Raw genomic sequence first — 27,096 nt, 5'->3', positions numbered from 1 at the left:
ACTGAGAATTTTTGAAAAATTCCTGTTTAAATCCTTAAGTTAGAGAGACTTGAAGGTCCTTCTGTAGTGCATTTTTGTTTGCTAAATAGCAGTTTCTTTTATTATCCGAATGATTCATCTCTGCTTATTCATCTTGACTGGCTAGAAGACCAGTAGTCAGTAACAATTCTGGTCTGTCTTCCTGTTTTACTAGTACTGTCAAAACTGCCCATGCTTTGGTAAAGGAAAATGTCTCATGTAATCCAAAAGATTCATGTCCTTTGTTTTGTGTTTACTGCAGACTGCAGGAAGAAAGATAAAGGTATGTCAGCAGAGAATCTTCACTGCAACGCTCACCTGACACTAGGAGTTGGTGAGGCCTGTTGGAAATGCAGCAGAGAGAAATTGGTTTCACACAGCATTTTATTTGGCTGCTTCCTTCTCAGTGTGAACTACACTTGTAATTAGTAGGTCTGGATCCAAGTAATGCAGGAGGCCTTGGCATTATTAGGTCTTAAATGGGACAGGTTGCCACAATGAGGTGATGGATAGATGTCCCTTGACAGGAGCAGGGCTAAAGCAATGGGGTTCTCAAACTGGCTGTAATTTCACACCGGGCCATTGGCAGATGGAGAGGGAATTAGTAAGAATTACAAACTCAATTGTGCTTGAAAAGATTCCTCTGTGACTACTCTCCTTCTCCAAAAGTTATGGCCTTGTTGAAAGATTTATCTTCTATCACTGAGGTAGCTAAGATGTAATATCAATAGGCAGGATGCTTTCATTTGGAATGCTTTTCCTGTACTTAAATCACTGCTGCTTCCACATTCTCCAGAAATCAATAATAAAACTATCGCTGATTGCTGAAAACTGTTGCAATAAAAAAAGGAGGGGAAATGAGGCTGGAAAAATACTGGTTTTATTGTGTGCTGATATGATTAATACAACATAATCTGATTGGAACATAGCCTGTGTCATGGAAACATTGCCAACTTAATGCCAAGATTTGGTGTACTGCAAAGATTTTATTGCAAAATTGCATATCCTTTCAGTTGTAGCATTTCCCTTCTCATTACATGGATAAAGACATGGGACAGACATCTTTAGTCTTTCTCAATTTACTCCAAAGTGCAACATATGTAAACAAGTTTTGCCCCTTCCTCAAGTAGGTGTTTTTGTCTAAGCCATCCTTGCAATTTGGAGGAGAGAGAAATTTTCCATACCCACATCTTGAAATGTTTTTCTTTACCTGTTGACTCTAGAAAAGATACACTCAACCAGAAGGTAGGATTAGCTTGTTGCTCTGTGTGATCTGAGAGAAAATGTGGCAGCTGAATTGCGAACTGGTTCTTCAGTTGATCTAGTATTTTTACTGTAGCTAAGTTGCATCAGTTTTTTGTGTTTCGGTTTCCACAACTGAGAAATGGGACTAATGAATTTTACCTTGTATAAAAAATTTCTAGATTGCACAGATGAAAAACTAAGTATAAACGTGGGAGTTTTTTACATGGAAGATTGAACTGAATACTTAAGCTGCTGAGCTTGTAGTTGTAGGCAACTACAAAGAAATATTTGTTCTTCTGTTCAGATACTGTTATTGTCTTTATTGGTACTGGACTCCAGTACCAGTGTTCTAACGAGGCTCTCCTGTGTAGGTTAAATAAAGGTTTGTCTTTAATTTCATCATGGTGTAAGGATTACAGGCCTTGAGACTCTTTTGGAGAGATGCTAAGTAGTTTTGCTTTTTTTCCCAGTTCTCTGGATAATACAATTCTTTGTGTCATACAGAAATAGTATGACACAATAGAAATAGTAGTTAGAGAAGGGAATTGGTAGTAGATGTGACAACAGTAGCCTTCAAACTGCCATGAGAGATGCCTTGACTGTTGCACATCTGCTGCCTACATTTTCACATTTGTACGTTTTCAGTTTAACAGGTGCAGATTTTGCAGATTTCAGAGGCTGGTTTAGCCGTTAGTGTTTTAAAGCTAAAGGCAGATGGAGAAGCTAAATTGTTCCTAGCATGCTTTGAACTGGGTGTTTTTTCAAATACCAGTGCACTGCTCAAGTGGCTAGTGTCCCTGCTCTCTTTGTGTTGCTACTCTTCGGAGTTTGACCATGTAAAGCTGCATAGTGAGCAAACCGAGGGTCTGGAGCTGTGGGATCTCACATGCTGGCATTGGGAATGAGGAATGGAGAGAGCATGTGTTGCTTGCCCTGTACCAGTAAATCACCAACTGACAAACTGCTAATCTGCTGTCTGTGGATTCTTGAAGAATCAGAGTGTTAGACAGAAGCTGCTGAAAGAACAAGTCGTTACAGTGTAAGGAACGTTTCAAAAGCTGCTATATTCTGGTTTGTGCTTTTAAAAACATGAGAATAACACTGGGCTGGGTCAACGGGCTGTTAGTATACCAACAGCCAATTCTTGTCTTTGCCAGACGGGTGGAAGTATGGAGTATTTTTCACTCTAGTAGACCCCCTTATCTAATAATCTTAATACCACAACAGAAATACTATTAAGTTTCAAATACCCTTGTGATGACACTAGCAGCTTACTCTGTAGGAGGACCCAAAGCTGAGAGTACAGAAGGCTTTAACTCCAAGATCACATGTGTGCTATTGCTTAGTGAATGCCTTATTTTAGCACACTACAGAAAAACTTATGTACGTGGCTTATTTACAGTGTGAGCACTTGTGCTACATATAAGCCTGGGTACACACTGTTAAACATATGTTTAGCTTTTGAGGCTCACTCTTTTCAGTGAATATGGAGTAAAATAAAAAGCTGGATCTGTTTGGACACTGATACACCTTAATAATGCCTTAGATAAAATGTATAAATGGCTACTGTACCTTTAAGTAATTTTCTTTTTTTTTCTGGATGCTAGCAAATTATGTTTGAACACGAAGCCCATGCAACTGTTTCTTCCCTGTTCAGAAGTCTTCATTGAAGAACTAAGCCCGTATTTTGGCACAGTAGTTTGTTTCCATGGAAATGCAGGGATATTTCCAGTATGGGATTATGACTCCCAGTGGGCTGTATCTGAGAGAGGTAAATTGTGAAGGCCACTTGTTAAGCACAAAAAAGATTCTCTTGTGTCAGGAAAACCATAAAAAATTCCCCTAAAAGAACAGGTGACTGTGTAGTTATCTTTAAAATATTATTCCAGTGCAAAGGAATGTTATGCCAACTATTAAAATAGACAAACTGAAGTTTCCTTGAAATGCAGAGTCTGTCTGAATGGCTTCTCTCAACATGCAGAATATGACCTCAGTGCTGTTGTTGTTACCTCAAGCCATGCATTTGTATTCAGCAGAAAAAATCTTTCCAGCACTAAGCTCTGTTTTGCCAGGCTCTGAGGCATATCCAAACAGCCTAAATCTTTGTTACATCGAAGGCAAACAAAGTACAGCAGCAGCAAGCTAAAAATACCTGGAATTTACCAATGAGAGCACTAATAAGCCTGCTTTGGGAAGAGTTAAAGCTGATGATACTTGACATCACTTTTGTTTTTAAAACAAGTAGAAACTCAGCACTAAAAACAACCTGAAGTGTAGACCCAGCAGTTCAGAGCCAAGCTGAACATACAATACTGTGTCAGTCCTTGAAGCAACAACAAATCCTGTCTTTACAGATCCTTTTAGCATGCAGAGTGGGAGAATAGGAGCTGATACAGTTCCAGGCTAGAGGTTTTAGAGCTGAAAGCTCTGCTGTGCACTTGGGAATGTTTGCAGGAACATTAGAGGTAAGGAATTTTCCATCGCTCTTAGGCTGCAGAGTGGGTGCGTAGCGGCTTTATGGGCACTGCTGCAGCTGGGGACTGCAGAGCCTCTGTGCTTCTCTGTAGGTGTGTGCTGGTTTCCACCCAGACCCCTCTATTTGGCATTGTCAGAAAAGGGTGCTGGGGAGCCACTGAAGCTCAGATCCAAAAGACTCAACCCTCTGATGATTGGTGACTCTTGCCTTGCTTCCTGTTATCAGATTTACTGTTAAAAACATCTGTGGCCGCAAGAGGCTTAGTGCAAGATCTGGCTGCTCATGCATGGCAGAGCAGCTTGTGTGTTAAGCATACAAAAATATCCTGGGACATACCTGGACGTTTTGTCAAGTTTGCTGATCACTACAAATACATAATTGCCAATGAAATAGAAAAGACACATTAAATATTGAAGTGTGCTTAAAGCTCAGCTTTGTCTTACTGCCCAGAACATTTCTGTGTTTGAAAAGGTTTCTCTGAGTAAATGAAAATTATGATCAATATGGCAGCAGTTTCTCGTCATTTCAGATTGAAAAATTGAGTGAATTCAAAGAAACAAAACATACTGTTGCTACCCATTTTGTTTGGCACTATGAAAACTCAATTTAAATACAGGCTGAAATACTACAATTCTGTTTTACATAATACAGTGAATTTTTATTTATGGTCTAGTGGTTAAAATCAAAACCCACGAGTTAAGAGAACTGGGGTCTGTTCCTGGCTGTTTTTCAACTTCTTTTGACCATGGACAAAGCCTTTATGGTCACAGTTCAGCTAAATCCATAAACAAATGGCAAGTCAGTGATTCACCACGATCCTAATTGAAAACATATGAGTTGTCCCATGGGTTTCATTTGGGATTTCTTGTGGCTACAATTAGGCACGTTTACCACTTCATGAGTTTGTTTACAGGCACTGGGCTCTCAGGTCAGCAGAGCACAAATGTGCACAACTCCATTGCCCTGCACAGAGGGAGGCACATACCAGGCACATGGTTACGTGGGCAGAGATGAACTGAAACCAGTGCTGTGTGCAACCAGGGCTTTAAACAGGAGTGTCTGTTTTTCTCTTTGTGTCCAGCGAGGATGCTGAGAAGTGAAATGTCTGCAGCAGCCATGGCAGAAGTTGAGGTAACACTGGATGGGTCATTGGAAAGAGAAATGCAAGGCAAGGGGAGCTGGAGATCTGTGCTTACCCTTGCTCCTGGGGTTGCCAGGACAGCTGAGCGTGTTTGTGTGGAGGCTTCTGCAGTACAGGTACCTCTGCAGGGTTTCCAGTTCTCATGGAAAAGAAAATCTTCTGCCATGTTTCCAGTGCAAAATGGCAGCACCCTGCTGGGCCGTGCAGGCCTTGAGTGAGTCTGGGCTCCTGTCAGAGCTGAGCAGTCTGACTCAGCTGTCAAAACTGAAGGGAAGCTAACAGCCAGGTGTGAAATTCAAACATGACATTTCAGATTCCTTCCTGTGTAAGTAACAAATTATTTTAACATAGAGAGTAGCGTAGCTTGAATGTTACCATTTCCCTTTTGTGATGTTTCAGTGACAGTGCCTGACAACACCTCCCCTGATTAGAAAAGACCCCATCATTAGTATTCCAGAGCATAAATCCTCTATTTTTCTAATTATATATGAAAACTAGCATTGCTCTGCAGTGGGTTATGAAGATCAGAATAGATACCCTGAAAAGAGGGTCAGTAGAGAGAGGTCAGAGAGCATTCTTCACTACCTGGTTGCTCCTGGGGATCCTCAGACCTCTGTCCCTACAGCTGAGACAAACTTTCCTCAAACTATGGCAGTATGTGAAATACCTGCCCAACACTTACTAGTATGTTTAATTGGTATTGTTGCTTCTGTGGGGTTTATTTTTTAACTAAGTCCAGTGTCCCAAACACCTTCAGGACTGGTCACTCACTGTTTCCCTCTGGATTCTCACTGGAATTGCAGGTCAGGTGATTACAAGTGACAGGGAATCAGTATTTGGTGCTTGTGTGAAATAGTCAGAGGTCTGGTTGGTTGTGGAGTGATGGCTGTCACAGACATCCTGGTGGTAGCTGGCACCAAATGCCCAGCTTTGGGCTATGTGCAGAGGAGGCTTTGAGAGAATGAAGAGCTCTGATGATAGATCTGTCCTATTTTGTGACACTAGTCTAGGATCTCATTCGATAGACATGGCTGAGGCAGGATGCATATAGGGAATGGGGTTATAAAAGGGGATTTTGGTCCTCAGGGCTTTAACTGAGCACTTTTTGTCATCACAGCATTGATATAAATGTATTTCTAATACATACTTGCACCATTTATTTGTGGTGCAATTCAGAATATGGATCGACATTTAAAGTGAGCAGCACTTTAAGTCAGGTTTGTGTAATTTCAGAAATGTATTTGCACAAGCTTAATTATGAATGTTGTGCCTGAGAGGTATATAAATCTGGATACTAGCTACCCACCTGTCCATCTATGTCCCTAACGGCCTGATTTGCATGCATTACTCACTGGGGAATAAGCAGCAACTGAAATAACCTGTTTCTAGTTATTTCACTTTTGTTTCTTCAAGACTTAACACAAAGTAATTGGGCTGCATTTCCTGTGCTTCAGAGAAAAGGCTAAACCCCTTGCCATTATCTGTTCACCTTTTGCCTTATCTGTCTTTTTGTGACCTCTAGAGAACCCAGATAGCAGGTAAAATTTCTGAAGATTGAGTGTTTGTTAAAGCTCTTTGCAGCCCTTTGAAGGAGGTCATCACCTCCAGTTTGAGAAATACTGATCTTATTGGAACACCTGAAATAATAAAAGCCAATTAGTTTCATCTGCCAACCAAAACAGTGTGGGTAGACAGGTGTTTCAGTTCCCAAGAGACTCTTAGTGGCCGGGGCCAGGGATGGGGAAGCCCACAGCATGGACAGTGCTTTCAGCACCTGCATGGGGAAGGAGTCAAGCTGGTATGTGCCCCAAGGATCAGAGCAGGTGATGCACCAGCTGCAGAAAGCAGCTGCTCCCATGAAGCCCCTTGCTAATGCGGGGATGTCTCTGGGGGCACTGCAAGCACCTCTGGGGGCTGCTCTCACCTTCCAGGTGGCAGAGAAGGCAGGTGAGGAGTTGGCTGATGGAAGGGATGAAACTCCTTCAGCAGATGCTAGGACATCCTAGGAGAGCACACTGGCAAAAGAGAGCGACAGATGGGGGAAAACTGCAGGCAGGGATGAATGAGACTTTACGTCATCATCTAGTAGTCCTTGCCCTGCCTCTCTCCCCAGAGGAGCTACTCTGCAGGCTTCTGATGTTATTGCAGCAATCTCCCAAGCTCATCTTTCCTCTCCTAAACCAGGGTGCTGGTGATGAGGTGCTGCTTCCTCAAAGCTACTTCAGTGGTGTGGGAAATCTGCGTGTTGTCACTGTTCTCTGTTCAGGGCTTTTACCAGCACCGAATCCATACTGGTCAGAAATAAAATGGCTAGGCAGGACTGACTTGTTCGTGTGCAGTTTGAAACAACAAATACATCTCACAGAAGTGACATGGCTGAAACAGTGCCAAAAGGGGTGATTATTGTAACTCTAGCTCCTGCTTCTCTCCTGTGATCCATGACTAGCTTGAAAGAACCACCGACAAGCTCTGGAAGAAACCATGTGACATCTTCAGTGAGAAGCTGCTCTGCCTGAATTTGAAATCTTTGTGTGTCTGGAGGAGCAACAAGGAAACAAATGGGCAGCCCTTGAAGGGCTTTCTCTTCCACACAGCTTAAACAGAGCCATCACGTGCACTATAGCCTTCCCCAGCTATTCATTTTGAAACAAAACAGGCTTTAGACACTTATTTTCAGAGAAGCCTTCCAGGAGGTCTGCATATTTCGTGGGTCCTTTTTGCAACATAATTCCAACTCATTCAGCTTTGTATTTAGTGCAAATTAGATCTCAAAGTTATTCCTGATCACTCTCTGCGTACCTGTAAGTTGCAGAATAGGTCTGGTCTTACTGTGAGTGCTTGCAAACCAGTGCACTGCATTACAGTTCAGCACTATATGCAGGTTTGGTACTGGTTTATCCCTCAGTGCTTTGCACATAAAGGCCCAGGCCTAAGAATGTTAAAAGTATACAACTGAATTTAGACTGACCTGGTGTGCGAGGCTCTCGCTGGGAGTGCCTTCAGATGTAGGGCAAAATTCTCTTCTCAGGTTCCCAGAGTAGCTCCTGATTCAGTATCTCGAGTCTCCTGCGCTGACACGTGCAGGCGTTTTGTGGTGTGAAAGAGAGTGCCCTGAAAGGAGTAATCTATCATCGACTGAGGAATGGACAATAATGGCAAAGCCCCAAAAAGAGCACGAGACTCCTTGAACCAGTTACTCTGCATCTCAGAGAAACTTGAAGGGTTTGTGTAACTTGGGCAATGTGCTTGTAGCCTCTTCCTCCTAATTATCACTGAGCTGACGATCTTAAGGCTGCTTTGTGGATATGAGACCAGAATTTTGCCTGCAGGATGCACGATGACCAACTGTGCCTCCTCTGTAAATCAGTTTTAAGTGTATTTGGAATAGCTGCCAGGCCGGCTTCTGAGCTTACCAGAGGACAGAGCTCCAGCAGATACAGTCCCACATGACACAGAGCTGTTGCAGTTTTAAAATCAGTCTGATTTTTTTCTTTAACAGGGGAGCCCAGTGTAACTCCGTCAAGACTGGAGTGACACTCTGAATCTGCATCTGCCTCATGTGAGTTAAAATCCTGGCAGCAGCATTTTGCATAAGCTGGAGCCTCTGTAGAGATATTTTTTTTTTTTTATTCTTCCTTTTCAGGAAAGCTATAAAATTGTTACTGTATGTGTCTTGGCAGCAAAGGTAAAAACAACCACACATATGCATGAAAATTGCATACCTTATTGCACAACCCCTGCTCATTCCAGATCGGCTTCCCTCCTAGCACGTACTATGTAGGGGATACCCACACTCATCACGGACCTGAAGGCTTGCAGTGTTCACTCCCAGGGTACTGCGTTTTACTTTTCAATAGTATAATGTTAAGCCAAGTGACGGTATTAAGGGGAGGCTGAAATGCTGTCAACTGACTACTATTTTTTTAAACCTTTGGTTGTTTTCTTTCCACCCTGATGCATAATCCACGAGCGCTGGGTGCCAATTGCCCTACACTGCTGAAGCATTTGCCTGCGTTGGAACGTGGACTCTTAAAATAACGTGGTCCTCTGGAGCCGGGGACTTGCCGTGGTGGCAGAGACATGGCCATCAAATAGTAAGAAAGAGAAAAAGAAATCAGAATAAGTTGTAGCATGTGCTTTGGTTTTACTGTCATCCCATGTATGTTGGGCAAGGATGGTCTGAAAATGGTTAGTGGTTCTTCACCTGTCACAGAGTTGGGGATGCTTGAAGACAGGACCCTTCTCAGCTGGGTGAAAGAGCTGCTCATGGGAGACGCTGCATGGCAAATAGCTGAGTTCATGGCATTGCCATGGCACACAGATTACCTCCAGCTGCGGTCTCAACAACCAGGTCTGAGTAAGGGAGATGTTCCACAAAAGTTTAAAACTATTTTTTCATCATGCAGCTGCAGGAAAAATATTGATGTGTCCTCTCTACTCTTTTTCCCCACGGATGCCTGAAGTAAACAAGGTACAAGAGCGAGTGACCACCCTGAGTACAATACTGAAGTACATTTTTTTGTCTAGTAATGCATATAACTGGGGCACCTTCACCAAGCATGCTGCCATAGTTGCAGCAGTGTTAGCCTGTTCATACTTGATCTGAGGGAGGTGGATCATTTGTTTGGAAGCTCGTCTTACTGAAACAGGCATTCATTCACACAGAAATATCAGTGGGTTGTGACTCATACTGATTGATGCAGCATGTGCTGTGGTGTGTAGGGTGCTGTCAAGGTGGGCTCCATGAGGTCTCAGTCTGTTCCCAGCTGTGTGTCTAATTAAAGGAAAGTTTATCTTGAACAGTAAGTATGATCGTAACTGGAGAATGTTTACTGTCCCTTTCCCATTTCCAGGAGTCCAGTTTCCCATGTCTGTTTAGTTTGTGTTTCAAGGAGAAGGCTCTCATTTTCCAGATATTGTGGAGAGGTAGAAAAATAGGGGAAGGGACCTGAGGCATGAATGAGCTAGTAGTTTAGTTTTATGCAAAGAGATGTCAAGGAGGCAAAATCTAGAGCTTGAAGGGTAAGGGGAATAACTGCCCCCCCCAAAAGAAACATTCAGATTAATCCTGTTACAGTACTGCTTCAACAGAGACTTGGGATGAGGACAATAGCTGTTCTTCAGCCTTTTTCCTACTGGTGCTTCATCTTGTTTCCTTAGACTCAGAGAATTAAAAGGAGGTCTGTAGTGATAAATCTAAGACAGAGAAGCAGATACAGAAAGGAAGAAACTGAGTGAAGATATTTTGTGAGCAGCTGGCCACACGTCCCACCACAGACGTTCTCTGGTGGTTAATAAGATGCACAGGTTGTTTAATAGAAAGCCCTACAGTTTCCCTGGAAAGATTCTGTTGGAGCTGTAGATGAACCACTTCTGCTTGTCCAGAGGAGATGCCAGCATGGTCCTTGAGATTCTTTGTGTCTGGGCAGCATCACCATGGTTGGTGAGTTCAGAAAGAGCAGGGTTTCCTTGGAGAAATCTTTTGTTTGGGAGTGGTGTTTTACGGATAAATTGGTAACATGGTCAAATTCCCAGAAGCTAATGAGGAGGAGTGCAGCAGCTTCCACGGACAGAGCAGGGGACTGGAGCAGGGAGCTTTGCAGCACTTCATCTTCTGAGAGTAAGTGCAGGTGGATTTATTACCATTTTCCTTGGGTAGTACCTCTGCTCTCCTGCATCAGAGAATTCCTTTTTCCAGATAATGCTTTGGTGTCATTCTCACAGTGTTGTTCATCACCTAACTGGCTTTTGCTCCCTCCAACTCTAGCTCACTCCCCAGAATTGCCTTGTCAGTCACTGCTTTCTTCATTAGCTGTAGTTTTTGATTGCTTATTCCTATCTATAGCTCAATCAACCCTTCCTTTCCTAAAGGACAGAAAAGACTACGTGCACTGAATGTTGTATCATGTTGTTGTTTGCCATCGGTATAATAATGCCTGAAGATTTTGATAACTGTTTTATTGATTTTAGTTATCTATTTAAGAACATTGCAGGTTTGCTTATTACATTTTTAATTGTGTTAGTTTAATGGGGAAAATTAACTCTTAGGATTCTGATGCTTTTAGTTTATTAAGAGATATGGGAGCCCTCTGTCATGGTTACTATGTTCTGAGTCTTTTGATAGTCTTGTTTCTTCTATAGTCTTTGCCTTTTTAGTATTTTATATATTTGATTTCTCCTCTCAGATTGAGCTTCTGTATTTCACAGTATATATATGGTGGCGATTACCTGGACAGTATAGTCAATGTGTATTAAAATATATTGTGAGGCCCACAGATGTGCTAGATCGCTCTCAGGAAAAGCAGTCTGTCTTCTAACGAGCTTACTGTGTAACTTGCACATTTTTGTATTTTACTCAGCTAAATTTGAAATATTCAAGTGTTTGAGACAGTTGGGCCCTTTGAACCCACAGTAACCCTCATTGCAGTCAAGGGTTATATTTGACCTTGTAACGTCTTAGGACCAATTTAAGACAACAACATGCAGCAAATGTAAACACGGAGGAACACAGTGATTTCAATCTGTCATAGAACCACAAATTATTTCCTTTTAAATGTTAATTTAATTATCTGATTAAGCAATAACATTTCCAGTACATAGGAAGGTCATTTGCAAGAAGAAAACAGGCCTGATGGTAGGAATGGCTTAGTTGAACAAGTCCGTTTCTTTTACATTGAGCTAAGGTGTGTGTCACAGATCAGCAGCTCCTCTGAAATGTGAGAACAACAAGCTTGCTTAAAACAGTAGCACTTTGATGCACAAGGGTAATAGCTAACAGATTTTTACAGTACCATATGGTATTATTAACAAACAAATCGTATGTTAACTTGACAGCTCTACCTTCAAGCTAACTTAGTCTGCAGCAAATATAAATTTCTCTGAGATGAAATCTGGAGACAATAGTAAGCTTTGGGAATGTATCCAGAGCAGTAACAGTAACATAGCAGCGATGAATTTCAGGCTTTCTAACCATGAATACATGTGTTCCCAAAATTTATTGGTTTCTTCATCAGCTTTGTGAAAACACAGCAAACCAAAACCCGATCCAAGCAGGTGGAACAGGGAGCATTCATGCATCTGCTTAACAGTACTGCAGGGAGGGGAGCTGCAGTTCGAAATACATTTTTTTTCTGATGCAGAGAGCCATGATAAACTGATGGCTGTTTCATGTGGTGCACTGCTGAAACCTGAACTGTGGCTCTGCTCAGCTGCAGTCCTGGAGCATGAGCTAATTCCACCGTGGCTCTGGGCTGGGGGACCCGAGGCAGTGAAGGGCAGGAAGGAAGAAGGGAACGTGTGATGTGGAGGAGGGAGGAGGGCGAATGGGTACATTACTTTTAACTGCCTTCTTGTTTAACCCCCTAGCTGTTTTCAAATTTTCTAACTGAAATCTCATCTTGGTACAGTGTATAAATCCCCTGAATACGAATCTCTTGGATTTGACCTGACCGTAGAAAGATTAGTTTCCATTGGATACCCTCATGAGCTGCTCAATTTTGTGTATGATCCTGCATTCCCTACCAGGTAAATGACTAACAGATACCGACCCAGCCTGCTCGAGGCCTTGAATATTTGTTCTGTAAAGTTCATAGGCAACACATGAGGCAAGGTTTTCAGAGTTGTGCCTGTGAAGCCTGTGGCTGACCACAGGTCATGGGGAAAGGAGCAGACTGCTCCAGTATGTGGAGGGCCTTTGCACTCATGAATCCATGCCAGCAAAGAGGGAGTGTGCAAGAAAAGAGGCCTGCTGAAAACATGGTCCAAAAATAACCTTTCGAAGCAAAGACAGCAGAGACACAATTGGATTGAGAGTTAAAATCAAGAGGAGCTGTTACTGTCCATGAGGCTGCTAGAATGTCTCAGAACATTTTTCTTTAATGATTTTAATTAATAGTGTCTTGGTGCAGAAGACATCATGAAAATTAAGGGGACAGTAATCAACAATAAAAGTGGGACCAATCCAGTTCACTCATCCAGATGAATCAAATGCCAAAAGCAAGGTTAATGGTGCAAAGTTACTGAATTCTTACATTTTGTGTTTTGGTAACAGAGGTAAAAAGGACATTGCTTGTTTTAAACAAGGCTTTTGATCTAACTCTGTGCCTTTAAGTTGTTTCCACTTGTGCCTTTGCTGGATTTTGTTTTTTTGACTCCTTTGGAGCTTCTTTACAAAAGACTGGACCAGAGGCTCTGTTGGCTTGTTCTTCCAGTTTTCAGTCTGGCAGCTTTCTTCCTTCCCTCCTCTCAGCATGTTTCACACCAAGACTGTTGCTGGGTGCACCCATGCCAGTAACAGGACAGTAGCACTTCACAAACCTGTGATGAAGACTCCATTAAATCCACTGCCTTCATCCCAGGGAGGGGACGGAAGGGATGCGGGAAGGCTGTGTTCTCCAGATGCAAGCTACTAGATAAGTGAGACAGAGTTTTGCTGAAGTTGGAACCAGGAATGTCCAAAGCATTTTGTGCAGTAGCTACATGCCCCATCTTGCTCTGTCCATGACAGAGCGATAAAAAAAGAGGGGAGAAATTCCTTTCTCACACCTCGTTCTTCCTTGTGGCCCAGCAGGGCTGTCAGGGAACCACAAACACAGGTGTCAGATTTGTGACCCTTGTGGAAGAGGCCCATGTCTTCCCTGGTATGTGCGTAGCTAAGCCTCTGCCGGGTTAAATGGTGCCGTTTTCAAGTCTGTGGAGAGCAGATCAGCTGTGCCTTTCACCTGGCAGTGCAGGGCTCTCATTACTCACCTGCAGCCAGGTAAAAGGGACAGTAGGGACCCCATCTGCATAATAACAGCAACTCTGTTCGATGCCCCATGCCAAGAGAGCAAGCTGTTCTAGAGCTGATATGGAAAGAACTGCTGTTAAAATGGTCACTGCTTAATATGCTCACTCCTGCATATCTCAAATCGCTTTCTTAACAGAGGCCTGGTGTTTGATACCCACTATGGAAACCTGTTGAAAGTTGATGCCTATGGGAACCTTTTAGTGTGTGCACATGGCTTTAATTTCCTCAGAGGGTGAGTGTTCACTCTTGGCTATTGTTTTTGCCTTAATATGCTCTTTTGTGTCACTGATCCTTGGGGCACCATTGTATAAGGAGTTGCAGGGACTGCACTAACAGCAGATGCTGTATTGGTGTTCCCATAGCTCCAGGACTGACTGGGCATGCATTGAGGGTCCCAGACACAGCAACAGTCCAGAGTGTTTGTAGAGGAAAGGTCTGTGCCAGCACGGGCACATCTGTAATATGCTGGGAATAGAAGAAAGTGTGCTGTGGGAAGGGGCTGATGGGATAATCCAGGGGCTGTTTGCCTGTCCTGGCACAGTTTAACATCAGCAGCTAGTCAGTTAAGACAAAGCCACTGTGTGAGGGCTGCTGGGAACAGAGAGGACCTGTGCCCCATGGGACTGTTAAGTCCACAGCCATTGCTAAGGAAGTTTGAGGGCGTGAGCTGGCTATGGGAAGGAACGAGAAATGAGGCATTGCGTGCCATTTCCTGCACCCTTCCCTGGCTGCTTGTGTTTCTCTTGCCATAGAGAAGGTCTTTTAGGAAGCAGAGGGGACCTCAGTGCTACATGCCTGATGTGTCCCAGCAAATCCTCTCGTATTCCTGCTGTGAGGGTGGATGGATGGAAGGCAAGCACAGGCCAGTTTAGGACTCCCAAGGTGACAAGCCTTGTCACTGCAGGCCTGTAAGTCTTTGCATCAGGAAGCCAAAATTGCGAAAAAGCCCTTACATATCCACTCAAGTTCCTCTTTGAGTTAGTGGTGATCTTTAGAAGCTCCAGAAATGAAGGAAACCAGAATAAAAATTACTTTAGTCATCGCCACCCTGCTGATTAATTGCAGAGGGCCCCAGGCAAGCCTCCCGCAGCACAGCTCTGCGCTCCCCTGCTGAAAGCTGCTCGGGGGAGTGGAAAGCAACACATGGTAAGTGGGGAAAGTTTAAGATAAGCAAACAATGAAAGTGCAGATGATTTAAGGCATCCGCATAGCCAGCAGCATGGGGCTTAAGGTCGAGTTGTGGACTCTCGACCACTCTGTTCCCCTGTGTGGGCCCTGCTCAGTTTGCTGACTCAGCGATGAGGGCTTTGTGCCCAGCTCTGCCGGAGCCAGCGCAGGGAAGGGAGCACCACTGGATGCAGTTTTACTCTTGCACCACTAGTGCTTGTGGGAAAGCTGGGTGTTCATTAAAGCACAACAGACTAGTTAACAGATGCCCCTACAGCTATATTTTGCAGGTCAGCACATTTTATCCTCACTATTTTTTGTGGTTTCATTCTTCACCTTATCTATTCTCAGGCCTGAAACACGGGATCAATATCCAAATAAATTTATCCAGAGGGATGACACAGATAGGTTTTACATTCTGAACACGTTATTCAATCTACCAGGTGAGTCGAATGTGAGCCAACATAGGCCTGTCTCTGTGCCTTTGAAGCCAGTAGAGCTTTGCTAATGTCGTACTCTACTTACCTGTTTATTTCTTTTTTACATGAACTTTCTCCTTTTGGGCACAGAGCCTAAAGTTAGCTGGCTGTATGATGTTATCCTTGTTTTTAAAATCTTGCTTTGTCTCTTTGCAGAGACCTACCTATTGGCTTGCCTAGTGGATTTCTTTACTAACTGTGACCGGTACACTAGGTATGTATTCCCTTCAGTTCAACATGCTGGTGGTACAGTAAGATTGTTATAAAGAGTAGTACAGCACAAATGAAGCTGTTCTTCATATAAGTGGAGGGATACTCAACTGGTTTCAGTGGGGAAAATTCAAGCCTCTTATTCTTTTGAAGTTAAGAGAATTTAGTGGTGATGAGATGATCCATGTGTACAGCAGAGACTGCTTATGAGGGTTTCCTTCACAGGGTATATCAGTATCACCATACTGACTGACACTGGTATTTGGGCCAGCTTCTAGGACCACACGGTTTTTACAAGGTGATTAGAGGCACCAGACAGTCATTTTGAACCTGTGTCCATTGGAACCATGTCTGAATTGGTAACTGAAAGTCTGAATTTCCTCAGCCAGTTACCACAAGTCCCTCATGTCATAACTGAGGACTGCAGCATGTGTATTCATCCAGCTTTCAGATAGGTATAAGCATAGAAACAAGCTGTGGTTTCAACTGGCAAATATGAGTGCTGCTGTGCTGCTGACTCATGTGATGGGTCATCTTTGTATATTATGTGAGTGGAAGGCAAAGGTTTAATGGGATTTTACTTGGGAGCAAAGGAGCTGTTCATGCTGACAATCCATCAGGTGAAGTATCCTCTCTCGGGACAGGCGTGATGATTGCTGTCATAATAAATACAGCTCTGTTTAATCTTTCTTGATTTCTTCTGATGCAAACTCTCATGGGTGTCTCAAAGATGCCTCCACAGTATCTTGTAGAGGAAATTTCTCATGTTAACTCCAGCTGTTCAACACAGAAGTAGTTCCTCCCCTCAGAAATGAGTATTACATTTAGCTGATTTCCATGGCACTCCCTTCTTTAGTGTTGGAAATAGGCAGAAAGAGCACACTCTGTTTACTTTGTCAGTACCATTCATCTTTTGTAAAATGTTGGAAACCACACAGTCCCAGTCTTTTTTCCTTCTTGTACTGTCTTGTACTGTGGAGGAGAAATAAGAGTAGTGCTTGTAAGGCACAGGCCCATAGTTAGGAACTCACATCCTAAAATTTGACAAAAATGTTCTTGGGTAATGTGCAGATTCTGCTAAACTCTGGTTGTAGCCTTCTTTCAAGTCTTAGTCATGGTAAAGTAGTAAAGCAGAAACCATTATGGTAAGATGAAAACACAAGTTCCAAACAACATTTTGAACTGTCTCTCTCCTTGACATGTTTCTTACATGCCACGTTTGGCCACTACAATCTCTCTTCTTTCTCCTCACAGCTGTGAAACAGGGTTTAAAGATGGAGACCTCTTCATGTCCTTCAGGAGTATGTTCCAGGATGTCAGAGATGCTGTTGACTGGGTTCATTACAAGGTGATTGCAAGAACTCCTTAGGACATCTGTAGTTGTAACTGAGTTAGAGGGACTGGTTTGTAACTCATGAGTTAAGATGTGTTATTCCACTTTTGGGCCAGAGCCCTGCTTTGCCGCCTAGTGAGCAAATAATAAATTGCAGTATGTGAGTAAGATAAGATCTTGACTGTCCTCCTAGTACTGGAACATATCTGTCTTGGCTTCCTGTTCCTTTTTATTGTGCCCAGATTCCATTTCTGTACTGTAATTCTTGGGTTTTAGAACATGATGTCATGAGGGTATTTACACTTACAGTCCAGAACTTGTACATTGTTCTAGTTATTAAAACAGCATTCTACTGTAAATAGTTTACATTGGTACTATATTACATTGTCTGAAAAGTACCTGCATTAAGCAGAGAAATACATCAACTCTATTTAGAGAGGAAAGGCAGTTCATCTTTTTTACACACTTGTGCATAAATTTAGAATATAATTTTGTGAGCATTAAGACCTAGTTAAAGACCTGATTTTCTTGTTCTTCCTCATTCAAGAGATCTGTTGGGGTGGGATGGAGGAGAACATCACAGGAGAACTCTGCTCACAGTTGTGCCTGTGGTGTTCCTTTTAGCCATGCAGAAGTCAGGAATCTATTTTTCTTTCCTTAGGCAGTGTTGTGTGATACATGTTGGAGTTGGCCTTTGAGTAAAGCATTATGGTCAGTGTTGGAGACAGGTCGTTGACTGTCTTGTTTGGTATGGCAAATCTATTTTTTGTTTGTTTCTATTGTATTCCCTTCTGAAAGGGTTAAAATGCTGTTGAAGTGGATTATTTACCATGGTGAGGGAATCGATGGATCACAGAGTTTGTGATGGTCCCTGCTACTCAAAGCCTCTCATCTCTAGAGTCACTGGTTGAGATTCGCCCTGGTTTGTACTTTCACAGCATTTTAAAGTGTGAAAGTTGGCATTACTTTGATGTCTCTTACATCATAAGTTTCCATTACCTCACTGGGTTCTGTTGTTTCTATTTCAGGGATCGCTTAAGGAAAAGACCCTTGAGAATCTGGAAAAGTATGTGGTGAAAGATGTAAGTGAGAAGTTACTTTACTTGTGCTACGTGACATTCTGTACTGAGTAAGCAGGCAAGAAATAAACATGCTGATTTGCTTTACTAAATCACAAAACAGATAACGCTGTGATTTCTATTGTAATAACCAAAGACAAAGTGGAAAGTTCAGACGCAGCCTTTATTCTGACCCAGTGATCCACGTGATTTCGTATTCGCGTGCACGTTTTTTACGTAAAATATAAAAGCCAGAGGAAATGTTATCACGGGACACAGGTGAATATGCTGGCAAGGCTCGTGTTCTTTCTTTTGGTGGTGAAAGCAATGGTGTTTTCTGCCCATGTTTTCTCTGCCCAAGCAGACCTCTTTTTAAAAAGCAACAGATGAGCATCATTTTAGACAGGAGTATTCCTTAGCCATCCAACAAAAATGTTACACATGTTTAACCATGAGGAACTGAGGGAAAGATCCTGAAAGACGCACTAATCTGCAGTGTCTTAATAGTCCCGGAATGTGTTGTTCAGAACATCTAATTGAGTAAGCTCCAGTGGTTCCCTTACTTTTACCCTCTGCAGTGTGCAAGGCCCCTCTGGACTACTTTACAGTATAATTATCTCTTTAGAGACAAGCTCTGTGGTAGAGTATCCCTTTAAAGCAGTTAACCTTGTTTCTAGTTACACGCTTGCAAAATTCTTAGGAAACTGTTCTGTGAGGTAATCAGCTACTCTGGTAATGAACAGAGATTTATGATTCAATAAAAATAGCCCCAGGAATAAATTCTCCCTAATTTGAGGTTGGAATTATAATGCGCTCCAACTTGTGGCTCGTGAGAGCTCAGATTTCACCTGCCCCTGGGTCCATTTCGGGAATGGACTGGGAGCTGGAGGACCCACTCCAGCATGCCTGGCACAGAGCAGATGGGTGGGAGCAGCACAGGGTGCCTGGCACTGTGGTTGGCAAAGGTGCCGCAGCCCGGCTGAGCCCTTCCCCCTCGCCTTCTCCCCTGGGCTGTGCTCTGGAGGGGTGTTACGTGGACGGACCAGCAGCTTTCCTGGCTCTGCCCACTGCAAAACATGTGAGTTTGCTTGCTTGATGATTTGCTTTGCTTTGTTTTGTCTGGTGGGATCATAGTTTTACCCATGGTGAGTCTCTGGAACTTCTGTGTGTGACATGTACATCCCTTGGCTTTCAGGGGAAGCTGCCACTGCTGCTCAGCCGCATGAATGAAGTTGGGAAGGTGTTTCTCGTCACAAACAGCGACTATAAATACACCGACGTAAGTGCTGCTTGAATTGTTGTGTTGGTATATAATGGAATAAACAAAAGCCAGCTATTCATTCATTTGTATGGGTTTTGGTAGGACATCTCATGGAGAACTGGGTGTTTTCTAAGCTAGGTGTAGGATGGTTTATGGTGAACGCAGGTTAGGTCGAGCCATCTTTTGTAGTCCTGGTTCTGCTACTGACCTAGTATGGGCCTGGCTTAAGTCCCTCTGTGCCTCACTCAGTTCCTCAGCAATTAAGAGGCTGAAAGAGGAAGTGATATTTTAGATTTCAGCATCCTTTAAAATGCAGAACTTCTTTTTCAAGTGAGAGAGTCTGAGTACAGACAGGTCACCAAAGCCATAGTCCTGGAGAGGTCTAAGAGCCAAAGAGGGCTGTCTGCTGTGCTGTAGGAATAAATGTGGTTACTTCAACGCCAGGTAAATGTCAAGATGTTGCAACGCTGCTAATCCAAAGATTTACATGCCATTTTAAAGAATTGCAAGATATACCTGAAGCAGCATGCAGATTTCTGAAGCAAATGTGTGTTCTTTGATTATAGAAATTACTGGTTTAATTCCTGTCCATTCCTTTTGTCTCCAAATCTTATGCCGACTTTCGTGTAAATCCTGAAAATAAAGTTCTGTAACCTGAAAATATAAAAGCAGAAAAATATACTCTTGTAAACTACACAAATGTATGTTTACAAATGCATCTTTGAATACTTACTTTCTCTCTTTCAGAAAATTATGACTTACTTGTTTGACTTTCCACATGGACCAAAGGTATGTGATTTCTAGACTGCAGTTGCAATAGAAACTGATGTGCCTAATTATCTGTGTAGCTGGAAAGCATTTTAATCCTGCTTCATTGGCTGCATGGGATTAGTTGCTTTAATCTGGTTAAAATACACTTGCTGTTTTGTGTTCTATTTGAATGGGATCAAAGCAAATACAATATAACAAAGAGAAAAGAGGCATCATCTGGTCTCAAACAATAATCTGTGTTAATGATAACATTATTTCAGTGATAACACATTTTAACTGTGGCATTTTGCAGCCAGGTTTCTTAGAAGTCTTGCACAATGTTTTAGATGTTGTTAAAAACAACCTTGATGGAAAGGAAAGAGTTTTATAAAACAGTAGAAACATTTATGGCTGATTGTGCCTTGACTGTGAGAACTCCAAAAGTTATCAAGTTTTAGTCATGCTTTTTCTGGTTTTCTGAGGTCAAAACTCAGCCCTGCAACTTTTGGAGAGAGGTTTGAGATGAATTTATGCTGCTTTCTCAGTCTCCCAGTGGGAGGCTATCTCATGCTTAAAAGATGTGGTTTCATGCTGTGCTCTGAAGGTAAAAGGTGGCCAAGGGAGAATTTTCAGAACATGGAAAATCACCACAAATTTCTCCTGCTGTGGTCTTGATCTCAGAAGGAGTGGAAGTATGGAGCAGAGAAGGCTCATGAATGCCCAGTGTCCTTCGGGCAGGGCTGTGATTCAAAGCTGTGCTCTGTGGAATAGAGTCCAGGCATTTTCCCACTCCTGGCAAATGTACCAATGTGGCCTTGTAAGGCTGAAGCTGTGAAGTCACATGTGTCTGGATCTACGCAGGATGTCACCTTCAGAACGATGGCAGCAGTGTCCCTTACAGCATCTCTTCACACGACAGCTATGCTGGGACATGGATGTTCAGTGCAGTTCTCCTGTCTCACACCACATCCTCAGTCCTCACTGTTAGGCAGGGTTGGGATGGGCTCACCGCAGAAGGGGGGTGCTTTAGGAGGTGGCACTGGCAACTCAGCATTGTACCACAAACGGTACATGCTAGGGGATTTTGGTGGACCAGCAGTGTCACAAGGTTATGGCTACAGACAGTGACAATCCAGTTAAACTCCCTGTGGTTGATTGTGTTGTGCCTGATTCTGGGGTTTGTTTTTGCCTTTGCAGCCTGGGAGTGCCCATCGGCCATGGCAGTCCTACTTTGACCTGATCCTGGTGGATGCACGAAAACCTCTCTTCTTTGGGGAAGGCACCGTGTTGCGGCAGGTGGACACGGTGAGTGGCTGTGGAGGGTACGGCTGAGGCTGGAAGGGCTCATGCACCTCCTGTGTGACATCTCCTAGTGGCAGCAGGCAGGACCTGCCTTAGAGATGGTGGACTGGCTTCTCCTCTTCATAATTCCTGAGCAACACCATCACCTGGGGCAGAGCTTGAGGCTGTGCTGGCTTCTCTAACATACTGCAAGTGGCAATAGGAAAAGAATGTGGAAAGACACCTCTAGGCTGCCTAGGAGTGAGAGAGAGATCAAGAGTGAAGTATCAGTAGGACAGAAAAGATCCAGACCATCAGCTGTTCTGTGCTAATGCAGTGTCTCCTTCCTCAGGTGACCGGGAAGCTGAAGATTGGTACCTACACTGGCCCACTGCAGCATGGCATTGTGTACTCAGGAGGTGAGGCAAGAACCCTTCTTGTGCTGTGGAGTGTCTCCGACCTGTCCTCATGGCCTTCAGCTACTCTGGGTGTGAGACAACTTGTGCCAGGTGCTAGGCAAGGTTGTGTTTCCCTCAGTGCACTGTACAGTGCTCTCTGCACCCTGCACCAGAAGCTTTTTGTCATCATTGCTGCCCAATGCAGGGAAGAAATGGACCCATTCATCCTCAAAACGCCCTTTTCTTCCTTGCCAGAGGGGGTCTTGGAAATGCTACTGCAGGGTTTTGGTGGAGGGAGAGATGCAGCTGGCAAAGCTGCCCCTGGTTGAACTCCCAGGTGGGTGGGCAGTGCCCTGTGCTGCCATGGCCAAGCAGGGGTGCTACGTTTGGCAATGGACGTTTCTGGGAGGAAAATGGACCTCCTCTGGCCCTCTGAAATGAGCCACACGTTTCCTTTTGTCTCCCTGCTCTGAGCCATGCCATTCTTCTCTCAGGCTCTTCGGACACAGTTTGCGACCTGCTGGGGGCCAAAGGGAAGGATATCTTGTACATCGGAGACCATATCTTCGGAGATATCCTCAAATCCAAGAAGCGCCAGGGCTGGAGGACCTTCCTGGTGATCCCTGAGCTGGCGCAGGAGCTGCACGTCTGGACAGACAAAAGTGGTCAGCAGCTGGGCAAACCCCAGGCCAGGCTGCACCCCTGAGATCGCCAGGGCCTAGGGGTGCAGGGGAGAGACCATCCTGGCTTGTCGCTTACCCTTTCAGCCCTTTTTCCCAGGGTCTGGGTGTTGATGCAGGAGCTGGGGCAGCAATCTGCGGGCTGGCTGTGGGGTCCCAGGCCTTTCCTCTTTTTCTCTTTCCCAGGCTGCTTGCACGCGATCAGCTGAGCACTGACTTGGCTGGGGGAGAAGGTGCAGCTGGGTGGGGTTGAGTTGTTCCTCACCCATAACCCTGCCCCAAAAACTCCTCTCCCTCTGCCCGTATGGAGCCGTGGCTTCTCTGGTAAAAAGTATCTGGCAGGGCACCTGGGTTATTCTCCCTGTAATTCCTGAGCCATGACTGCTCTCCCATCTGCAGGGAGTCCCTGCTCACCAGCTGCTTCCTCCTCCTTCCTCCCGCTCCCTCTGCTGCTCTGCTGCCAAAGTGCTGTGTGTTTCCCATCCTCCAGCGCTACTGCTTTTCTCCCAGGTTTGCCCTTTGGTGTGTAAATAAGTCTGGGGGTTATGCAAGTTGCCCCATGGCTGGTTGGAAGGTTCAGCCTCAGAAACAAAAGGGGCAACCAGAAACGAAGCCCAGAGCTCTGCCAGTGGCACGGGGCACGACTGAACCCTCGCCCCGCGCAGTGGCTGTGAGGCGCCGTGCTCCTTGTTGCAGTGTCCCTCCACCTCCGTGCGAGGGGAGCGGGCAGGATGGTGGGTTTGTTTTCAGCCCTTGTCATTTCAACGGTTTGAACTTAACCTTTTTCCCTTTTATTTTCTGGATTTTCCAGCCCTTTTTGAAGAGCTGCAGAGTCTGGACATTTTCTTGGCTGAACTATACAAGTGAGTGTTCAAACAACTTCCCTGCTGCCTCTCCCAGCCTAGCGACAGCTAACGAGCAGCTCTGACGAAACCTTGGGGTTGGGTTAACGTCACTGCTGCCAGAGCTTTGACTCAGGCCTGGGCTCTGCCCGCGAGACCAACCTTCCCCTCCAGACCAGCCTCCTTCCCTCGAGCCCCCATCCCACAGCATCTGGTTCTGAAAGGCTTTTCACACCATGTATTTACCTTCTCGCCTGTAACTAGGCATCTGGACAGTAGCAGCAATGAACGCCCTGACATCAGCTCCATCCAGAGACGCATTAAGGTACCAATCATAAAAATCCCTTTTCAGCTTTTGGATCCCAAAGGGCTTGGCAACCCAACCCCACTGCTCAGCCCTGAAATGCTTTGCTCTGCCTTCGGGTGGGCACGGCAGGCTTGGCAAAGCCATTCTGTCTTTATGGAGGCAAACGGAGGAGCTTCTCGGCTCACTGGTGTCACTGGCACTCCTGAAAGGCAGCCTGGTCTGGAAGAGGGTCTCCTTCCTCATGCACACAGCAGCACTGTCAGTGCTCTCTGCTGCAGAACGGGGCACTGACACACACAGCTTGGAGGGGCTGTAGCCTCTGGCTCAGCCAGGCCTGGGGTGCCAGCCTGGGGCAGGTGCTGGCCCTGAGCTTGTTGCTGCCTTCCCCTCTCGTACCTGGGACTTGGCTGCGCTCCGGTGCCGCAGGATACGAGCACAGAAAGCCTCCGTGCAGATCTCGTGTAGCCCCCTGCCCTCTGTGCACTCCACTTCGGTATTGTGGTGGCTCCACACTGCTGCCTGCCCGGCCCAGGATCTAACCTGTCCTTTGCTTGTAGAAAGTGACCCATGACATGGACATGTGCTACGGGATGATGGGGAGCCTCTTCCGCAGCGGCTCTCGGCAGACCCTGTTTGCCAGCCAGGTGATGCGCTATGCTGATCTCTATGCAGCCTCCTTCATCAACCTCCTCTACTACCCCTTCAGCTACCTCTTCAGAGCCGCCCATGTCCTGGTGAGTTCCAGGTCCCAAAGGTGCTGATTTTCGTTAACACTTCCACAAGCACCAGAAATGGCACCTCGGAGGGTTGGGTGGCATTGGATGCACTGTGGGACGAAGGGTCACGTTCTGGGGTTTGCTGTCCATCTGCCTCGGGGAGACACCCTGGGCTGGGACACCCCTTGCCATCTCCTCTCTCTCTTCTTCATGTAGATGCCACACGAGTCCACGGTAGAGCACACACACGTCGACATCAATGAGAAGGAGTCGCCGATGGCCACGCGCAATCGCACCTCAGTGGATTTTAAAGATTCTGACTACAAGCGGCATCAGCTGACCCGCTCCATCAGTGAGATCAAACCGCCCAACCTCTTCCCCCAGGCACCTCAGGAAATCACACATTGCCACGATGAAGATGATGATGAGGAAGAGGAAGAGGAGGAAGAAGAGGAGGAAGAGGAAGAAGAATAAGAAGGAAAAAGCAAAGCATCTCTGAAGACAAACCATGACTCTAGCAGTGATCAGGAGCAGATTCCTTTGTTGGGGCCCTAGGGGTGATGGGTTGGGGGGGTGTGATTCTTGCAAAGGCACATTTTGAAAGTGTCCGGAAACTTTTAACAAATTAACACTAATTAGGAGGAGACCCTTGTTTTCAGTTTTGCAGACGGTTCAAAAAGCTGATGGATTCTGCCTGGGTGGTGCATTCAGATTGGACTGCCCGCCTGTGCTGTCATGCTGCTCCCATTACATTTAGGGATGCTGCATGTTTCTCTCTTTCCCATGATGCGTTTCATTTGATTTTCATCTGTATGGTGTCCTGTGAACGGTTTTTGCCATTTGTTACATTCTCTGTGGAGAAGGAAGGGATGTGCTGGGCCCTGCAGGAGACAAAATGATCCAATTCCTCTTGCCTGTTGGGTTGCTGCCTTTAACCCTCTGCTTCTGGGTTACAACCCCCCCTCCCCGTGTTAGCCAGGGTGCTGTGTGGCTTACAGCACTCGGTTTACCCTCTGCTTGGTGTGAGTTTCTCAGTGTAAGTGGTTTGTTCCTCTGGCCGTCACGGACGGCGGTGGGATTCCATCTCTTGCATATCTGCAGCTGTACGTGTTCCGGCTTGTAGACGCTTGTTATCCTCTCCCAGTGTTTCAGAGCTCTCTTTCATCAGCGGCATGTGATGCATGATTTCCAACGCATTTCTCAAACAGCTGAGCCGCACACTGTGTTCTCAACTCCTGTAGTTTCAGCAGTAAATATTAACCCAGGAGCTTGAAGCTGCTGCTTTAGCATTATGTTAGTTGGTTTGTTTGCCTGCTGCCTATTACCGACCTTTCTGTCTGCTCAGCTTTAAGAAAGTGAAGCATCCCAAAGACAAACCCAGCCACCATCTGGAGTGAAAGGGCCCGGGGCACACCGTGTTGGCCCTGAACTAGGAAACAGCGGGTGCCACAGGGCCAGCCCCGCAGTGGGAGCCAGGAAGCTCCGGCCCGGCTGGCAGCTGCCCTTGTGTTTGGCCTGGCGCGGGGCGAGCGGAGCCTCGGCGGCGGTTGCTCTGGGCAAGGCTGCGTCCCCAGCCAGGAGGGTGCCGGCTGCAGGCTGCCGTGCGGGGACCGGGGCTGCCCCGTGCGGGTGGGCAAGTGGTCCTTGTGCCTGAAAGCCAGGCCAGGGAAGGGCTGGGCCGGCGTGCAGCTGGGCAGCAGTGCCCTGCGCTTTTCCTCTGTGTCATGGGTGCAGCCTCTCTTACTCCAGCCTGTGCCGTTCGCTGTGAAGGGATTACAACGAGGGCCCTCTTGTAATGAATTCGACTGTTGTTTCAGTACCATAAACTCATTTAATCTTTTTTTTTTCCATTTTAAAGTACCTTAGAAGAAAATAAAAAAAGAAAAACCTCACCACCAACATCTGAGCAGGAACCACTACTGCTATAGTGGCAGTTGTTCCAAGTCAATAAATGATGATGTTTCTAAGAAATGCCTGGTGCTTTGTGGCATGTCGCTGAGATGATGAGGGTTTTGCTGGAGGTGGCAGGGAGAGCTGGGACTGGGCTAGGGGGGGCGGTCCCAGCAGCACAGGTGGCTGAGGAAGAGGGAAAGCATCTCCCGGAAGGGGTTGTGTGAAGCATTGCTGAGCAGTGGCTGTGTATCTGGCTTTAAGAGGGTGTCTGGTTCCCGGTGAGCAGGGGCGCAGGGACAGAGGAACATTTTGGCCTTGATTCAGAGCATGAGGAGAGGCTTTTCATGGCGGGAAGGACAACACCCTCATCCTACCACTACCCTCCACCATTGCAGCTTTACAGGGCTGTTCCCCCCCACCCCCTCCATGACCTGTGCCCAGAGCGGCCCTGGCAGCACAGCACAGCTGCACTTGGTAGGAGCTGAAAACCTGGTTAAACAGAGGAAGTACCCCGGGAAGGGCAGTGCTGCCACAGCGATGGCACAGGCTGGCCAGGTCGAGGTCTGTGTGTAACCTGTGCCCAGCTGAGATGGGAACAGCACTCTGGTGTGCTCAGCCCCTGCCCATAAACACACACCTCGTGTTGACCCAACCGGACCAGATGAGGCTCCCCCATCAGAGCCACCGCAGAAGGATATTCAGTACCCAGGACCCAAAGTGCCAAACAGGAAAGCAGCACTAAATGGCTGCAGCTAGAGGCCAACAATCAACAGCTGACACGTCAAGCCTTGTTAAAAACCCTGAACCCAGCACTGGGTCCCTGACCCCTTGCTTTTTGGGATCTGGAGAGCAGCTAACGTGTACCCACAGCAAGGTCGGCTGCAGGAAGGCTTTGCAGGAGCTGTTCCCGAGCCCCTTCACTAAAGGCCATGCTGGGCTTTGCTATGTTTAAACTGCATTTCTCCAAGTATAGCCACTTGAATTTTTTAAGCTTTAGCTCAGCAGCTGGGAAGGGTGTGTGGCTGCAGGAAAGGAGGTCTGGGGAGCTCTATG

At 45.6% G+C, this 27,096-nt stretch overlaps 1 protein-coding gene across 6 annotated transcripts in view; it reads left to right on the top strand.

The window, feature by feature from the left end:
• Nucleotides 1-26,031, top strand: part of NT5C2 (5'-nucleotidase, cytosolic II) — a 59,764-nt gene extending 33,733 nt beyond the window's left edge. For 3 of the 6 annotated variants that reach the window (XM_026851249.1, XM_026851250.1, XM_026851252.1), the window contains 15 exons: nt 12,287-12,404; nt 13,805-13,900; nt 15,187-15,278; nt 15,471-15,528; nt 16,779-16,872; nt 17,886-17,939; nt 19,111-19,194; nt 19,924-19,965; nt 21,124-21,231; nt 21,560-21,626; nt 22,100-22,270; nt 23,097-23,148; nt 23,392-23,452; nt 23,992-24,168; nt 24,367-26,031. In XM_026851249.1, coding sequence (XP_026707050.1) covers nt 12,287-12,404; nt 13,805-13,900; nt 15,187-15,278; nt 15,471-15,528; nt 16,779-16,872; nt 17,886-17,939; nt 19,111-19,194; nt 19,924-19,965; nt 21,124-21,231; nt 21,560-21,626; nt 22,100-22,270; nt 23,097-23,148; nt 23,392-23,452; nt 23,992-24,168; nt 24,367-24,624 — 1,532 coding nt within the window. In that variant the 3' untranslated portion in view covers nt 24,625-26,031. Of the gene's footprint in view, nt 1-8,379; nt 8,440-12,286; nt 12,405-13,804; nt 13,901-15,186; nt 15,279-15,470; nt 15,529-16,778; nt 16,873-17,670; nt 17,780-17,885; nt 17,940-19,110; nt 19,195-19,923; nt 19,966-21,123; nt 21,232-21,559; nt 21,627-22,099; nt 22,271-23,096; nt 23,149-23,391; nt 23,453-23,991; nt 24,169-24,366 lie in introns of those variants that run through there. The other 3 variants (XM_026851253.1, XM_026851254.1, XM_026851255.1) reach the window with 3 other exon arrangements.
• Nucleotides 26,032-27,096: the final 1,065 nt, after the last annotated feature.

This window comes from Athene cunicularia (assembly GCF_003259725.1).
Source record: "Athene cunicularia isolate RWA chromosome 6 unlocalized genomic scaffold, athCun1 chr6_part1, whole genome shotgun sequence".
In the NCBI taxonomy this organism is placed as follows: domain Eukaryota; kingdom Metazoa; phylum Chordata; class Aves; order Strigiformes; family Strigidae; genus Athene; species Athene cunicularia.
The sequence above is the reverse complement of the archived record's forward strand: the minus strand, read 5'-3'. Positions and strand labels throughout refer to the sequence as shown.